Here is a 19,951-nt window from a genome sequence, read left to right on the forward strand (position 1 = left end):
TTCTAATGATACAAATTGTGTTTAACATTTATTTCCAAACAATATTAGTTTTTCTGTTTCATTTTGCAACGAGGCTCAATCTGCATAGATATAGAAAATGCGTGATTGTCTTCCTACCACTATTGCACTTGGCCATAAGAAATCTGTACGAATATCATTCCTTGAAAGCATGATAGCTGGAACCAAAGATCAGCAGAAAAAAGAGAGTTCTAATACATTCTTTTTAGAAATGAAATTACGTGACCAACTTGTCGAAAGGATAGGTTGTTCTTTCGTAAGAAAACGATCCTTTGTCTTTTGCAGGGTAACCAGACTTCCAAACCGAAAACTTAGGACAGCTTAGCCCATGCCCCTAATTTCGAAATGGTAATTATGAAATAATTTAACTTTTATTTGGTTTACTTTAAATTTATTAGATAGTTCCATAATATTCCGAACATCAACATTGACACTGTTTTTGAAATAATTGGTCAGTGATGCTCAATCTGCCATCATGAGTTTTGCTAACAAAACACTTAACTTTTTTATCCACTTTACTTTTCTTCAGGAAAGGAAAGTCTACTTTCAAAGTATCCGAAAAAACAAACTTTATTTTTGGCATCTTGAAAACTTGGCACATTAAATTATTTTCATTAATAAAAGTATCAAAGAGAGAAGTCCCTGACCACACATTTGCCAATTGCTGTAGATTTACATCAGTATTACTCACTAAAAAAACTACAAAGATCAGGGGTTTATCGCCAAACACAGACGGAACTTTCTAGAGAGTTTGGCAGCAGGAGAGAATGTGCTACAAAAGTGAGCAAGTCAATGACACCTATGACATACGTGATTTAATTTTATTGTGAGTTTGATGTCTTTACCATAAACCTGAATATTTTGTGCTTCCCGAGAACATTTCTTGTGGCAGTTGTTCTCCCTACTCTATTGTAATTTGTATGTTTTCGCTTTCTCATTAATCTCTGAGTCTTTAAACCTGTTATACCTAAAATGATACATTAATGTTCTGACATTATAGTAAGTAACGAAGTAATTAATAACAGACATTTCAATTTACAAAACATAAGAATTACATTTACTGAAACATATAAAATTCTTACCACAAATTGATTCTTTATTTATTTGTACTGATAGGAGAAGAAATGTTTGGTATTAAAAATAACAATAATAACTGTTATTTTCTCCTATGGCAAAACCTGCTAATTGAAAAAACAACTTTAACCATCATTCACATTAAATTCTAGAACGTTATTTTTGAGTTATGATATGCCTACATGTCGTTTTCACACGTTAGGAAAATAACACTAATGCCTTGAGTTTCTGTAGAAATTGGTTCAGTAACCAAGATAAGCGCAAAATAACACCATAATTAAAATATACCTCATACTTATCGCTAATTTCAAACAGTTCTGATATTATATGACGTTAGAAGATAATTATTTTTTTTATCTTTTAGCTATTTTACCATTGTCATAGACAATTCATCATTGTGCGAGTTAGATGAATAATCTCAAATAGTAAAGATTTACACTAGCTATATCACAGTATAATAGTGTTCATCACGTCCTAAGGTATTTTCTGTCTGAGTTAAACCAGTACTTAGTTTACACGGAAATTACAATAATCAGTGTAACAATTACGTGCCAAAGAGCCTTATTTGGAAGACGCACTTGTTGATACATTAAGCAATTACGTGTGGTTGCTTTCCTGTAAGAAAACAAATTGTTTCTATCGTTTAATTAGCACGTATTCTATGGAAGTTAGCTCTCTTTTCATCTCTATGTGAAAGTTTTTAGCAAGAAGTGTGTATTTTTTAATAATCACTAAGTAGAGGAGGATATTTAATGATAGAATAGAAAAATAAGTGCGGTTACATCTACATTTTCTGTTTCTTGAAACGTTAACCGTTTTTCTTTTTTGAGAATAATTTTAAAAAACCACACGACAGAGTTTAAATTCATAACCGGTAATATTCTTGGTTTAAAGACTAAATTTAATTTAACTTTTAAACTCAAGTTATTTAGTTCCACATAGTTTCCACTGAAAATTAGCGATGATGTAAATTTAATGTAAATTAAAATCTTAGCGTAAGCTCTAGATGACGGATGTTTCATTATTTCTCACTCTTTGGTTTCTTATCACTTCACATTTTAAATTAGATGTGGGTAAAATAGCATTTCAGATCTATATTTTTATCCCCATGTCACTTCTCAAAATGATCTCAACACCAGGAATAATTTGGGTTTTGAAAATCAAAGATATGCTTGAAGTGTTATTTAATGTGCAGTGTAATAACTTTACAAACTGGTTTTGTGAATAATTAAAAGAAATATGAAAAAAATATGGTTTAACTTGGCCTTTTATCAAAGATTTTAGATATATTTTACTTCAACGTTTTACCAGCCATCGACGATCAAACTGTTACTTTAAAAATATTTCACATCTGTAAGTAAAATTTTAGTTAATTTTGTTTCTTAAAAAAACTGAATGACAGACTCGCCTTTCTACTAGTTTCAGAATATTTTAAGGTCTTACGTGCCTAATATACTCAGCGACGTTTTCAGTCTCAAAATATCATTTTTGATTATTTTCTTTAATACACAGTCCACAGATCTCTTAAGCAACTTCTTGGTGTGGAACATTACTTCAATATTTAAGTCTTCTTATTGCTAAGAGATTATGTGGGTATGATGGTCAACTTCACCGTTACGAGCTGTTCAGAATCTTGAAACAAATGTATTCATTAAGGTGGCAATACCACACGAGTTTTTCGAGGATTTTCCAAAAGATGAACTGAAATTATGTAGAAATATTATAAACATTGTAAGTTAAGTTCAGTAACTCCAGTTAGATATGCTGATTATAGAGGCGGCAAAAAATATTTATATGCCTAAACCTTCGAAATATATTATGATAGCTGTATGTATTGGTCATATAATGTTATATATTGTATTAGCTTTACATTTTCTCAAACTTTTTGCTGAGCCACTAAGGGGTAAAATGCTAAAAAAACTATAAATAACAATCAACAATAATCAGATATTAGTTTGTAATTTCTCTGAAATATTTTATTGTTAATATACCTTTTGTTAATAGTTTAGTTAGTTTATTTGTTTTTGGCAAAAGTACTTAGGTTATTTGCTGCCATCTCTAATTCCGAACCTCTAACAACAAGGCAGGCTAGTAGCCCACATCGCCCATCCCACTCTTGAGCTATTCCTTGCTAACAAACAGTGTAATCGATTCTTGTATTATAACACCTTTTCCTACATTTAAAAGGGCAAACATGTTCAGCGCTGGGTTTTGATCCCACAACACGCAGATTGCGAGTCGATTGTCTTAACGGTTATACAAGGCTAATATTTTATAATATTAATGATATTTTGTATACTTTAAAAAAATATAAGGCTTAGAGTTAAAGGAAATGATTATGTTTTTTTTTTAAGTTTAGAGATAATTATTTTGTTAATTTTCGACAATGGTATAGTTTGGCAGTCATGGAGATAATTATTGAAATTTAATACAATGTGAAACAATTGGCACATACGTTCGCACGACAAATTGGGAAATAATAATCCATAAATATACTGTTAGAGAATATTTTATGATGAATTGTCAGGGGTACTAGTGATGTATTATAAAATGACACTTAGGATATACTAGTTAGTAAATTCGGAAGTATTTTTGATGAGCAAGCGAAACCAAATGTTTTATAAGAACTTTATGTTATTCTTATTACAGAAACAAATTCAATTATTTGCATGTTTTTTCTTAGCTTTCTTCTGTTAATTGATGGGTATTTGATACAGATATTATTACTGACAAAGCTTACCAAATGCTTAAAACTAATTATAAAATATTTAAAGCAGGATGATTTGGAATAGTGTAAGGCTTTGATGTAGTTTTTAGTATCATTTATTATATATCAAAACATATCTGTTTTGACATTCGTTGAATTGACAGCAAATTAAGGTAGCTGGAGACACATTCAGGAAAAAACACATAATCATATATATATATATAATTTTGTCACCGATGTGAAACGAAATCAAAGCTGAAAAAATTAAAGAACAGAACTAACAAAATTGCAAAACCTTCCATCAGGGGTTCTAAGAAAATATATCTAAAAATCACGATATTGATTTTCATTTTATTTATTTTATTCACTTCACTAAACATCATTATATATATATAAGCAGCGAACTTGAACCCCTCTCAAACACAAACCAATATTCTTATCAAGCAAAAGTTGATAAATCGTAAACCAGTTGAGAGACTACTCGTGTGTACATGTTGTAATCGTTTCAACATTTTACAGTCTTTCTATATCTCAAAGGTATCTTTTAGGTGTGGTCATAGATTTTGTATTTTAGAATTAAGTCATGTTAAAGAAAATAAATTCGTTTCGAGAAACGTACGATTATAAAGTGATATATTTTTTTCTTGAAATACAGAATGGGAGTGATTAGGTTAAAAAATATATAGTAGTCATGACTCACCTCTTTATTGAAACCATATCATCTTTAATTTATTTAATAAAAATATTTTTCCCAAGAAGTTTTTGTGATATTTGTGAGACACTTCAACTAATGTATATTGTAGTAATTTTTAAACATGTATTATCATTCGAATACTGTTTCTTAAAGTGCTGATATAGATGTTTTTCACAATGTTTCTTGAAAATGATCTCTAAGATAATTTCTTTGAAATTTCTTGTAATAACGATTTCTTTGTAATTAATATTGTTCTTTTGATCCATCCCTGTTGAATTGCTACTGAATAGTTAGTGAGTACTTAACTACAAAAACATATACATTCAAACTGACTGTACACAAGAACGTTGTTATTGATTATTCCATTTATTTAAATTATTGGAAGTGAGAAATAAAACCCTACTACAGAATGTAAACAACACTGTTTAAAGTCGAGATGTTTATCGATACTGAAAACAGTATTACGCGTGCTTGAGAGGAAAGATATGAAATTCGTTATCGGGGTAGTGACAGTAGAATAGCAACGGTGGGCTAAACGATTCTCTGATTAAGTAAAATGAAATTTTAGAAATCACGAATGTGCAAATTTCAACGATAAGTATAAGTCACTTTGCGAGAATCTTTTAACCGGTTTGTTTGGGCTATCTGTGGTAGCCGTCTCTAATTTAGCAGTATAAGACTAGAGGGAAGGTAACTAGTCAACACCACCCACCGCCAGCTCTTGAGCTACTCTTTTACCAAATAATAGTGGGATTGACCGTCACATTATAACGCCCCCACGGCAAAAAGGGCGAGCATGTTTGGTGCGAACTTGATTCGAACCCGCGACCCTCAGATTACGAGTCGAATGTCTTAACCCACCTGGCCATTCCGGGCTATACTTTTAACCGCATACGTTTTCCTTGTAGATTATAGTATATATATCTTCCTTTGTTATTACCAACAAAATGGTATTTTCCCCTTCTTTATAAATTAAAATTTCAAAGGACAAACAACTTGTAAGTATATGGAAGTAATTAAACTCAGTTACCTATGAAAGCAACGTTTGTGTTCTTAACTGTATGTCTGTAGCAATAACAAAGTTATGAATTGTAATACTGACAATAGAAAGAATGAACGGGCCCGGAATGACTAGGTGGTTAAGGCACTCGCCTCGTAATCTGAGGGTCGCGTGTTCGAATCCCCGTCACGCCAAACATGCTCGCCCTTTCAACCGTGGGGGGGTCATAATGTGTCGGTCAATCCCACTATTCGTTGGTAAAAGAGTAGCCAAAGAGTTGACGGTGGATGGTGATGACTAGCTGCGTTCCCTCTAGTGTTACAATGCAAAATTAGGAGAGGGCCAGCGCAGATAGCTCTTGTGTAGTTTTACGCGAAATTCAGAAGAAACCAAACAAAGAATAAACAAGTATATTTTCATCAAATTCTGTTTGTTTAGTAAAAAGCAGACATGGTAAAGGATAGGAGAAAAATACACCAAATTAACTTCTTCAGTGAAGATAAAAAGTAGGTTTCTTGGGTTATAAATTGCGATACAAGACTATGAACAGTAGTATTCGACTGGAAAAGAATTAATTATTAGAACATAAAAAACTAAAGTGCAGTCTTTCGTTTTCTTTTAATTTCAATGAACATGTTTTTATAAAGCAGTTCCAAAGGATCATTCGCGTAATACATGGTGACGCGCCTTCACTTTGTTTTTATAAATGAATATTGGTAAATGTACTTCTTGGCTCAACCAGTCGATAATACTTTTGCTTAGTTTTTATTCACTGGTTAAATGCTCACTTACTTACGCTGTATTAATGAAATATGAAGGTCCAAAATGGTCCATGCTAGAATATACTCTTAGATATTTCTGTAACTAGTTCAAAATATTCAAGGATTTAATATTGTCGTGTGAAGTCTTTATATTATAAAGGTTTGAAACAGTTATAAAGCTTAGTCATAAATGCGTTTTCTTTCACATTTCGAGGTAGTTTTGACTTGTGTGGTGTCTTGAATAATCTTATTCTGAAAGTACTGTGTAGACCTTATTGAAGCGTAAAGTTAAATGATTTTGTTTTGGATATTTGTACGATGTTGTTCGTATCTATACAAATAATTTATTTCTACGTGAATATATTTGCCCGAACTGTTCATTGAACTATACCTCAGGACGGTTGGTATTATATGTTCTTTAAGAATAAAAAAACAGTATATTTGAACAGTTTAAAATTTCCATATCTATAAACTTCGCCGAAAATCATCTTTAAACTTTAACGCGTAAGGTGAAAGATTCGATTCTAGTACTGTGGTGGTTATACGATTTTAAAGGTTAACAGTTTTAACTGGTTTTACGGTTCACCATCAATCGGTTCGAACCAAAGAGTATCTTAAAACGAAAAAAGGAATTATTTGAATACTTATCTACAATTCAACAACATGTGCTATGAGACGCCTTGAGATAAAGCTTTTAGCATTCGGATAAAGGAAACTTTATTAATCAGATATTTGGAACAAGGCCTAAAATATACCTTTTTTTTACTTTTGCAGTGTGTTTGAAACAGTAGGTATTTTTTGAACTCTTATCTTTTTATACTCTGTAAAACATTACTGTATCAGTGATGGATGTCTCATACATTTTAAAGTCTTCAAGTATGTTTAAGCTTTCGTAATATAATATCAATTTGATGTATATCATTATGTTGATCTTTTCTTGATAAATGTATAAAGCCATCAGATCTAGAATTTCTGTAAAATAGTTATTTTCGAGTACTATAATTATTTAATTTTTTTTTGTCGAATTTCACTTAATGCCTCTCAAGGACTATCTACGAAAACCGCCATTAATTTTGAAGTGATAAGTGAAAGGGAAGGCAGCTAGTTAACATCGCCCATCGCTAGCTGCTGGGCGACTTTTTTCAGTCCAACAGTAGAATTTAACCATCCCAAATATATCGCGCCTACAACCCAAAAGTGCGGAACACTATTTTTTGTAGAGCGGTGAAGGGGCAAGAACAAGGGAAACTCTGATTTACAGTCCGACACATTCACAATTGGGCACCCTCTGTCCTAGTTTTCGAGCTTTCTCTTGTTTTTTTTTTATTTTTGCTAGACTGTTTCTTCTGAAACTACACGTTGGACCGCCTGTGTTGTGCTCATCACAAGTATCGAAACGTGAGACTTACTACTGAGCTATTTGGGAACGAGTTTACTTTACTAACAAATACTTTTATTCTTATTAGAAGAAAGTTTGATATTAGTTCAACAAATAAAGCAGAGCGGGTGCATTACAAGTTTTATTATTTTGTATATTGCAAGTTTTAGTTGATTTTATCCGACAGATATAATAAAAAACTTAAAAAATTATAAAACTGTTCAAAGATTTCAGTGATGTAATTGTCTACGAACAAGAGAAATATTCCAATGTTCATTTCGAATTATTTTTACTTAACCTCAGTAGAAACCGTTACCTTTTAAAGTTTGTTTGTAAATTTTAGATTTAATTATCTTGACTTAAAGCAAATGATACCCTATGCCATTTTTTATTTTAGGTAGTTTTCAGAAATACTGTTTGTTTGTTTTTTCTGCTATATGGGATAAACTCTCTCGTGAGTAAAGATAGGTCTTTCAATTTTTAAATCGTTTTTTTTTATAATCGCCAAAATACTTTTGGGTAATATAAATAGTTGTACGAAAAACTTACAAAAACTTATTTAAATGTTTCAAAGTTTCAGTATTTCCTAATGAGTTTCGTTAAATGCTAATTACATTAATTAGTCTGGTTTAACCAAACAATTTTGCCTTATCTAAAGACAAGTTGTGTTGCTCCTAAGACTTGCGACATCAAGGGGGTGGAGTAGAAAACGTCAGTTTATGCGATGGAGACAACCAAAAAAAAAGGATTAAAAAGTCCTGCAAAGGGTCCGTAAATGGAGAAAATGTTTCTAAAAAAAAAAACTTATCTTTTCTGAAATCCCTGTTCAATAGATAATGCTAATAATGACAATGCAATTATTGCTAATTGTCGAATGTAGATAAAAAATAAATCCTGTAGTAAAAATACATTATTTTTATCTAATGTCATGGTTTTCAAGCTTGTCACACTTTAAAATTATATGAAATGTGTTTCTTTACACCCAACTGGTACTGCATAAGTTATTTGTTTATCAGAAAGAATATCTTTTCAACGCCTCACTCATTATATAACTCATTATACTCTAGTTAACTAATAGTAGTTAACTGTCTTAGAAACTAGATCAGGGTAACATTTTGCAGAACAATATGATTTGTGTAAAAACACAGATATTTGTGTTTATATGAGTGGAAACACTGTTTTGTCAAACGTATATTGAATAAAGAAGAGTTATGTCTAGTTGTCTCTTTTTTTTCAGACAATACTGAATACTCTAAGCTCAGATAAAGAGTATTTTTCTTCTTCCGGATGTTTGAAAAAATTGATTATAAGGAAAGACTTTCATGTAAGTTCGTTTTCTGCTCTTATCAGAGTACAAATATTTGTTATCTCAATATATCATTAATTTCTAATATTCACGAAAAAATATTAATTAGACTAATTTTCTGTAGAATTACCAACTTTAGTATTACAAGTAAAGTAGACTAGAAATTTTACAGTTTGGATATTTTTAATTTCTTTGCACATATGCCTCTCTATTCTTTTCATATAATTTATTAATTCAATAGACATTATGTAAGGTATTGTGGTGTATAATGCCTAAATTTGCAAATCGTGATTCATTATTAGTTAACATGTGTGATATTATAGCTCAGTAAGGCTGCAATAATTTTTATAACATTTTTAATTCCCGCTTTACATGAGTTTGTTGGATCTCAAATACTTTAGTTACTGTACGATTTTAACAAGGAGATATTTTGCTAAGAGTTTCAAAACGTACCAATCCATAGTTGTACCGGTTACTTGTAAACATAAAGACTTACGTTGTAAACAACAAATAACATAAAATAAACAAATGCTTGAAACACGGGTTTAAGTAATGCTCAATAAATAACTGTATCGGGCCAGTGAAGGATGATGTAAAATGTTATTTTCAGTCTTATTAATACATTCAATTATCACAAAAGTTGAATGCATATGTTACATGAGAATGTGTATACAAAATAGTCTCTTAAGTAACTATGGTAATTTAAATGATAATTCACCTTTTACCACATGGTATATTTTATACAATTTATTTTGAAGACGGATTGCCATTATAATACATTTCAGAAACTGAATCAATTATACTTTAAAAGCAAGACTTGTGAAATACCACTTCTGCGAGATACTTCTATATGCAATACATTTACATGTTCTACATACCTTTGCCGTTTTTCTTCTATCTTCACCCTCAGGGGAGAAAATTATAATATTTAGCAACATGGAATGCTAACGTTACAATAAAAAGATAATTAAACCATTTACTTTTTGAATGTAAAGAAAATTCTACAACATTCCTTTTAACAAGAATGGAACTGGAACATCAACTAGCTGCTTAATATTACGATGATTAAGAACGTTATTTAGAGTATATGTTATGCATTGATCGATCAATCATTTCGTAACGTTTAGCCCAAACTCAGGTTTAAGCTCAAGCACGTACCATACTTAATTTACCATATTTTTGTGTTTGTAATTAAGCACAAACCTACACAATAGATTATCTGCGTAGTGCCCAGCACGGTATTGAAACCAGGTTTTCAGCGTTATAAACCTCTAGGCTTATCGCTGAGTTACTGGGAGGATATCATATTTATTCTGAACTCACGTTTAAAGCCAAGCACGTACAATTATTAATTAATCATGTCTAACCTGAGCTTAGGTTTCGAGTTAAGCACGCACAGCAATTAATTAATTATCTAATCTGGACCCAGGTTTAAAATCAAGCACGTACAATAATTAATTAATCAGATCTGATCTGAACTTATCGATTTAGATTTTTAAACATAAGAATTTTGGAAAATTTGTTTAAGAAGATATACTTTACATCATAACTAATACCTTCCTGAAATATGTCTTCACTTTGAAAAAGGAAAAATGATAGTAACAAACCACATAGACATTGCTATGAAAACAAACAAAAAAAACCACAAAAACATTTTACTACTGATCTTCTGAACTTATTTCATAATTGGATACAAAATATATTCAAGCAGATATTTGGAGTAAGAATATTCTTTTAACACAGATAACTTATATAATGTCAGTAAAAAAGAAATACTATATGATGTAGCAAAAGTCCTTTGATATACTTGCTACGCGATTATTTCGGGGAAGGTGCTTTATTATACGTTCAGGTTAATTATTGTATACAGGATTATTTAAGACTCTAGGAAATCCGTGGTACAATTCTATAGACAACAGAAATCACATAGAATAAATATATGAAATAATTAAAGTCCTACTCTGCTCCAAACACAGCGTAATATTTCCTTTTATATTTGTTGTTAAGAAAATAAAGCTACACAGTAGACTAGCTGTGCTCTGCTCTCTGTAACAAAACTCGATTTTTAACATCATAAAGCACTCAGAGCTACCGCTGAGCCACCAGGAGTCATTTCCTGTAATGACTGCGTGGTTCACTAGTACAAATAATAAGATCTATATACCTTACAGAAAGTTTGGTTTAGATTTTTCCCATTCCACTGGAAGTACAAACAGTGATAATACTTTAATACAATATACTATATATCACTGTTCGCTCCGAAAGTGTTAAGTACAGATGAATAAAAATTCACTATAAATCTGTTTGGCATATTTATGCCAGGTATGGTCATCCTGATTTAGAACTGGTGATCAGAGGAAGGGCAATCAATCAGAATCTCTATACTCCATAAAACTCTTCTTCACTGAATAGTGGATGGACCATTACTTGAAAAAAAAAAAGACTCCTATAGCTGATAGTGCGAATCAATGTATGCAACATATCACGTTCTCGTGTGGTGAACCTTTGATTCTGAAAGTCATGTCAGGCCTGTATCGTAATTTAATTATTTTAATGAATCTCATGAACATAACAGGCCCGGCATGGCCAAGCGCGTTAAGGCGTGTGCTTCGTAATCCGAGGCTCGCGGGTTCGCGTCTGAGTCGTGCCAAACCTGCTCGCCCTCCCAGCCGAGGGGGGCGTTATAATGTGACGGTGAATCCCACTATTCGTTGGTAAAAGAGTAGCTCAAGAGTTGGCGGTAGGTGGTGATGACTAGCTGCCTTCCCTCTAGTCTTACACTGCTAAATTAGGGACGGCTAGCACAGATAGCCCTCGAGTAGCTTTGTGCGAAATTCAAAAAACAAACAAACATGAACATAATATTTTATAAAATTATATTATAATTCGAATATGTGGTCCATGTATGTTGTTTTGATATTCCTTTTTTTTTTAAACGCTTCTGAGGTCAAATACATTTTTTATTTGAAAATCTAATGGTGCTGTTAAAATCCTTTGAAAGGATTTTAAGAAAAGATCATATTAATGCCATTCTAATCAATCTATGAAATAGCGTTGAAACCATATATCATATGACTTGAATAATGTATATATAATGTACGCTGAGTAAGTGTTTGGAATTAATCACAAAGCTACACAAATGGCTATCTGTGATTTGCCTACCACAGGTATCGAAACCCGGTTTGTAGTGGATCAAGTCCACAGATATACCACTGTGCTTCTGAGAGGTTGTAATAAATCTCAATTTACCGCTGTTTGCTTTATGCGTAGAAGTCAGATAAACACAAGGAACTTTGTTAACTTGCCACACTGATTCTAAACGAAAACTATTTGATAACACATACCCTTGATGTTTAAGTATTTTGCACACTACTATCTTATAAGAAGCAATTTTCATAAATCTGGTTATTTTTAGCATCTTAATGATAGATATTAGATTTAAATTTAGGGATGAAAAACCTTTGTAATCAAATAGATTTTGTTTATGAATTAGTGCAAATTGATCAAGCTTAATAGATTTTGACACTTGCCACACTAGTCAGTCTTAAATGTTGTTGTGGGGTGAAAAAACAAAACAAAACAACAAAAGCAATACGAGTTATTCTGGAAAGGTTTGTTTGTTTTGATTAGACAAATATATAGAATATGTTTGGCACTATTTACGAGGTCTTAGTAGCTGGACGTGAGTCGCTACTTGAGACAATGAAAGCCAACATGGAGAAGTTAGTTTTGAAATGCAAAGTAAAATGACGTAACAGCAAGACATTATTGAAATTATTTAAATGCGTTTATGCTAAACCGTGGACCCAGGTTAGATGAGGAAAGAACTTATTGAAAGATATCACAATCAATTTGACATATTAGCTGAATCAGAGATTCATCAATTGATTTCTGCACTAACAACAAAACATAAAAAAACACAAAAACAGGCACAAAAATAGCAGTTGGAATTATACATAAGAAATCAATATTTTCAATATTTTGGGAAACAAACGGCAAAGTAAAGCCCAAATATGCAGTATTGATGTTGAAGCAGATACACGATACATTACAAGATAGCGATTCTCAAATTAAAATGTAATTGTTATAATGGAAAGTAATTATAAGAAGGATGGTTTGATACCAGCTATGATATCACCGTATTGTAGTTCATATAGATTGCACCATTTCGAAGCTTAATTAATAAATAGGGCTTTTGTTTTGTTTGAGAAGTTGTGCTGAGTTTTATACATCGAGATCTAAGGAAAAATCTTAAATCATCGGTTTCAAAAGGCTTTTTTTTGTTGACTATCCGAGGACCAGTACTAAACTATGTTGGGCTGGCTCGTGTGACAGGTGTTAATAATCGAGCTTTGGATAATATGAAAGACGGATTTATTTGTTTGTAGTTTAAGCACGAAGCTACACGATAAGCTACCTATACACTGACTCAACGGTTTCAATCGTTGTAAGTCCGCAGACATACCTCTGCATCTCTGGGGGAAGGGTTGAAGACGGAAAGGAATGGCTTCTCACAGTAATCAGTTAAACTATTACTAAACCAATTGAGAAACCGTTAAACGAGGTGCGATGACTGTGCATGAAATGTGTTTTAGTAACACTGAAAACACCAGCAGGATGAGCCACTTGCAAAACGATTTTAAACAAACATGTTCATGTAGCTTCTTATTAACACGAAGAGAGATTAACAACTTTGTACTTGTTGAAAAAGGTTCAAGATACAAACTTTGTATCAATAAATATCTCACAGTCTTTTAATCATTTATTTTTAAAAGTATTATCACAGTTTTGATATTTTTAAAGTAAATTTTGGCAATGTGATTGATGTGATATGGAAGATTATTGATAACCTACACATGATCAATGAATTTATTCAAACAATAGAATTTGTCATATTCTGAAATATTGAGTGTTATAATGAGAAAATGTAATTTTAAGCTTTCTTTTAATATTAGTTCTGTTTGTTTGGTTTACAGTGGGTTATATGCTGTGTCTACTGCGACTAATTGAACAGCGGATTTTAGTCTTGTATGTTGCTAAGCTTGCCGCTAATCCATTGGGAGACTTTATATTTATAACATTATAATGATTTACAGCAAATGCTCTTTGAAATACGGTCATCTTAAGTCTCTCCAATCAAAAGACATATATTAACGTTCTTCATTCATCATCAAATATATTGCTAGCTTATCTGTATGAAATATGGTGTACAAAACAAAAGGCTTGTGGGCAGTCGCATAGCATAACATCGTAATAAGTGTAACAAATCAGTTACTTGAAATGTAAAATTAGATTTTGGTATTAAAAATATTTATGTAAGATCATACTATGTATCTGAAATAAGGCTATAAATTCATTAATGCCAGAGTCGTAGCAGACTGAACATTATAAAGTATGAAACGTAACCCCCTTGAAAATGTTAAAAGTGAAATACTTTATTGTCAGGTAAATTAACTTGTATCGTGAATATGTACACCATAGGGGCATCAGAGGTTGAAAATTCTTACTGTGTCATCAAATTAGTAAGGAACACTTAACTCACATCAGCTTGATAACTAATACAATCTGGACTTCTCATTGTTCGCAGTATTTCAATAAACAAGACGTGTTTGTTTAATTGCATGTTTTAGCGCACGACCTGATATGGCTAGGTGGTTAAGGCGCTAGAATCGTAACCCGAGGGTCGCGGGTTCGAAGCCAAACATGCTCGCTCTTTCAGCCGTGAGGACGTTATAATGTAAAGGCCAATCCCACTATTCGACGGAGGTTGGTGGTGATGACTAACTGCCTTCTCTCTAGTCTTACACTACTAAATTAGGGACGGATAGAGCAGATAACCCTCGTGTAGTTTTGCGAGAAATTAAAAAAACGACAACAAACAAACAATGTTTTAGCGCAAAGTTAAAGAATGAGCCATTTAGTCTCTGTCCACCGCATTGATGGGAACCCTAGATATTAGAGATTCAAGTCCGTAAAAGTACCGGTGAACCACTGGGCACAAAAGTTGAAGAACTGTTACTGAGTGATGTATGCTCTAAATATGTGTATTCTGAATAGCATAATCCAGGTTAAATTCACTGTCTCATGGCGATTTTAAGATTTTTGTATGTATAAAAGTGTGACATCACAAATGAAGGTAAAAGCTAAATTTGGACTCTCTTGTACTGGTAGTTTTGTTTTGAGAAAGCTTCATTATCCATGATATCTTTTTATTTTGGTAGTATCTTACCCCCCCCCAAGAAAAAAAACACAAAACAGTAAAGAAAATCTGTGCTTTTGTGTTTACAAGCAGTCGTATTAGAAGGATTGTGTAGATGACAAAAAGGAAGGAAAAATAGCTTAAATATCAATACCATGTTTTGAGTAACTTTCAAAGCTTCTATACCATAGTTAAAGTTATACAGAAGGTTGTATTAAAATTACTTTTAATATACAAACCAAAAAGATACGTGACAAATAAGCTAATATAGAATTGCTGTGGGAAGATACGTGTTAGAACTACATTCCAGCTCAAGACATTCACACCCTCAAATCACAAAGATGTTTTAAAATCTTAAATCTTTTTAGATAAAGAGACATACAAAAAGTCGTGTCACAGTCTGGTAACTAAAGTGTAAGGTCTTAAAACAATGTAAAAATTCACAAAGGTTAGTGTAAAAAGACGTATATGTCTGACGTGCCCAATGACCAAGAACAGATTTCATTTGTGAAACAACCCAAGTCCCAAGCTGCTCCCATAATATATCCGTTCAAGTACGGCCTACCCCAAAGCACCTGGAGACTGAAATAGGAACTAAAGCATGTTAAGTTAAGGCCCGGCATGGCCAGGTGGGTTAAGGATAATCTGAGGGTCGCGGGTTCGTGTCCTCGTCGCGCCAAACATGCTCGCCTTTTCAGCCATGAGGGCGTTATAATGTGATAGTTAATCCCACTATTCATTGGTAAAAAAGTAGCCCAAGAGTTGGCGGTGGGTGGTGATGACTAGTTGCCTTCTCACTAGTCTTACACTGCTAAATTAGGGACGGCTAGTGCATATAACCCTCGTGTAGCCTTCCGCGAAATTCAAAAAACAAACAAACAAACAAACACACCAATTAAGTCGCCGGATTTCTCTGCGATGAGACTTTTGAGACAAGTAGCAGAAAATCTTCGCACTCGTAAACTACGCGGATTATGGAAACAAACTGGTAGAAGTGGTGTGTTTTGGACATTACAGATTCATTTGGGATGGAAACTTTGCTATAGAACTATTGTATCGATGCATGGGCATCAGACCGAGCAAAACCGGACGTAACTACACGGAATGTAACGACGTGATGAGTTTTCATGATTCTTTCAATATTACATACTTACAGAATAGATATCAAGTTAATAAATATTCAGGGTTATATTCTGATTATATCATTTTACTATTTTTGTTCAAAATTGATAGTTAACCTTTCACTGACATTAACTTTGTTACCTTTATTTAATACTTAGGAAATGGATGATGAAGGCTGCTGAATTAATGGAAAGTTCGACCAAAATAGTAACTTTGCAAATTCCACAGGTTTGTAGATTTGATTTCTAAATTATTGTTTGTGTGCACAGATAACTCTGAGTATCTACAACCACATTTTATTCATGATTTAAACCACGTGTGTTTTCTTAGCTTTTAGCTTTGATCGTACGAATATTTAACTATTTCTGTCTAACGATGGAATAAATGGTTAGAATTGAAAAGATACGCCTAAACCTGGATAGTTATCATGTTGTATGATGTTTTTCATCTCTTACTGTTTCATATAGATTTTAACCTGAAGTAGATTTTGGTGTAAGTACATCATGCAGGGTGTTTTCGTATTTTGACATACTTTTTTCTCCAACCCTACGCGTTTCGTAAGCCTAACCCAAAACAATTTCCCTCATGAATATTCTTGAGTTAGTTAAAGTTAATTTAAGTGTTTGAATTATGCATTTATTCTCTTCCACCACCCTCTTTTTCTTTATACTATTTGCACTTTCTATGAGTAGTTAAAAATGTTTTTGATTCTTTACTGGTGTTTCATTTTATGAAAATAAATTCGTTTCCTACACGTTTTTTCTTGCGTCTATTCATCGTGTATTAACTTCAATGTTCTTGAATATACTCCTTCTATACTGACCTTTTACACAAGTCCAAAATTAATTAATTTATTAGGCTCCAAATAGAAATAGCTAAGATGACACACCGAGTAAATGTTTATAGATATATGAAAGTGTGTGAAAAAAATCCAATACAATGTAGATACAATGCAGTAGATTTTTTTTTCATTTTTACCACAAGGAATGCCATAGACAGAAAATTTGTAATTGGTTGTTTTCCAGTATATTATTGTTGGGTTGAACGATAACGATAATTTAAGTAACATAGTTGTAACTTGTAAAATTTGTGATTGCTTGGCGTGAAAATTGAGGTTATCATTATCAGTGAGCACAACGGTTCAGCAAAACACATTGATAACTGTTGCAATTATTTTTCTGCCTTTAGAGAACGTATTTAAGTGTTTATCCTACCTCAATATGACTCAAGTTTATGAGGATACTTTTTAAAACACACTCTTTCTCAGGATGATCTGAGATAAGATATTCATCCATGAGCTACCAATGCGTAACTAAATACTTTTTTTTTGGCTTGTAAATATAAAATCTAACACATCTGTACATATGTAATGATGCTTGTGTATGATGTAATATTTTTTATGGCACTGGAAATAATTTTATTTCCAAACATTATATGAGAACTATCTAGTTGATATATTATGAAAAAAATCGAATCATAAATCCATATTACATTTGCTAGATGATAAAAGTTTTGTAAAAGGTTTATTGAGCTGTGGAAACCGATAATTGTGTAGAGTTCTCTCTCTCTCTATATATATATATATATTTTTTTTTTTTGTAATTTCGTAAAACACTACTACATACCACACTGTACTTACGTTTCTGGGAAATCTCAAAGGGATCGTCGCTTTTGACAACATCAACACGTGGTTTTATCCTAAAACGAGCGTGTGTAGCATTGTTATTGTGGAGATATATAGCATATTTAAAAGCCGTTTCCAGTTCCAAAGTGTCTTCTGTAAAAATAGCACCTAAAAATTGAAAAATAAAATGGAGTGTCAAATTACAAGTCCTGCGAATGGTTATTATTCTTGGAGAAATAAAACAATTTCGCTATATTTTATAAAGAGAATAAAATAAATAATTTCCTACCTCATACTATCTTAGAATTCTCATATTTATGTTTCAAATTATCGTTGGATTATTTTGTGTAGAAATAATAATTTGTCATCAAGTTTCGTTAATTAAAACATTATTTTAACATATTAATTGTATCGCTAGCCCTATTCACTTCATTTCGAGAATATATATGGTGATTTCTTTTTGTCAGTTTATGGCACATTTTATCATTTCGTGATGTAAATGGCTTAATTTTATGGGCTAAAACACATTAATATAGACATATAAGAAGTAGGAAAATATACAATAAATCCTTAAGAAACGAATACAATGAAAACTCAGTTATACATTTCGACTGATTTTTAGATTAAACATGTTTGATTTCAGTATAAATTGTACGACATTTTTACTCGGTTATTTAAGACTTCTGATTTTCTATTTACTAATTTTCTTGAGTTAGATGTTACTAAAATTGTCCAAACTCTTGTATTTTGTTTTACTGTATAAATAATATATATATTTTTAAGAAACAATATTTGTTTAACAAATAAGCTTCATATATGTTATTTACCAATTAGCTGTTTTTAGCTATGCCATTCATAAGTTACTTATATTGGGAATTGTTACGTGTTACATGAAATATAACTTATCTTTTTAATTACAAACCATAAGAGTACACTTTTCTAGGCAGTAATATACGCCGCAAATGTAGTGTTATAAATTAACACAACATTGTGGTATTTCACAACAACACAAACCGTGTTTCTTAAACTCAGACTTGTGTGAACTACACAAATGAATCTTTTAATGATATAAACACACACATTTTATCGATTTCCTACAGCATAAACACCTTGTAGCTTTTTAAATTAAAGTTACCTATTTCAAAATATCTTTGCGTTGTATAGACAAGTGTGTATAGACTGTATGAACTTCAAAACCAAAGACTGTTCATCACCCAAAACATTTCTGCTCTGTGTGTTAGCTCACAATAATTGTTTTGTTTTTAGATCCATTTGTATTTGTACTAAGTCAAATACCCGATTAACGTTTTACAGTTTTGTTTCACACAAGCTTTTTTTTTCAGTTTACATTATGACACCCAAAGAATGTATTTGATAAGATATATTTTAAAGAACTCTTGGTAAAATACAAAGACACTCAAGAATGTCATTTGAAACCTCAAAACTTGTTACGAATTTTTACTCTAAATATATTATTGATACGAAGAATTTAATTTTAAGCTTAAAAACGTAACGAGTGACTAAACAGTAAAATATTGTACTTATATATTGTTTTGTTAAATTAGAGATTTCATTCATTTCACTAATTATTTTATTACTTGAAAACATGAAAATAAACAGCTTTTCATGAGGCGTTGATTAGCACGTATTAATGAATAATATGTCAGACTGTGTATATGAGAGTCTGAGTTTCGAGCTCCCTTACCGACAAAGAAAATCTGGCTTTGAGTTCTGGAGCTATGGATATGTTAAAAGAGCAGCAGTCAACTCCACTATTCTATTAGAGTATTCCCGAAATTGGCGGTGGGTGGTGTTGATTAACTGCGTTTCTCCTATGAACTGTTATTTCAAAATTAAGACCAATAACACAAATAGTTATCGAATGTTATTTCATTATGAACTGCCTTTTATGAGACATTTAAACATCTAAATTACAGGCAAAGGTCGTCGTTATTTTGGAAATATTAACCAACGAGAAAGAAGATGAACTCCAACCGAAACTGGCAAAAGAGAAATATTGAAGACTGCCAATTTTATTATCCGTCAAATTCTGTGTTCCATTATTACA

The 19,951-nt window shown here is 32.0% G+C and overlaps 1 protein-coding gene across 3 annotated transcripts in view; it reads right to left on the reverse strand.

Moving 5' to 3' along the window:
- Positions 1–19,951, reverse strand: part of LOC143237974 (glutamate receptor 1-like) — a 135,677-nt gene that overhangs the window by 95,934 nt on the left and 19,792 nt on the right. For all 3 annotated transcript variants that reach the window (XM_076477794.1, XM_076477795.1, XM_076477797.1), the window contains one exon: positions 17,899–18,051. In XM_076477794.1, the coding sequence (XP_076333909.1) occupies positions 17,899–18,051 (153 nt within the window). The remainder of the gene's footprint in view (positions 1–17,898; positions 18,052–19,951) is intronic.

This window comes from Tachypleus tridentatus, chromosome 13 (genome assembly GCF_004210375.1).
Source record: "Tachypleus tridentatus isolate NWPU-2018 chromosome 13, ASM421037v1, whole genome shotgun sequence".
NCBI lineage: Eukaryota > Metazoa > Arthropoda > Merostomata > Xiphosura > Limulidae > Tachypleus > Tachypleus tridentatus.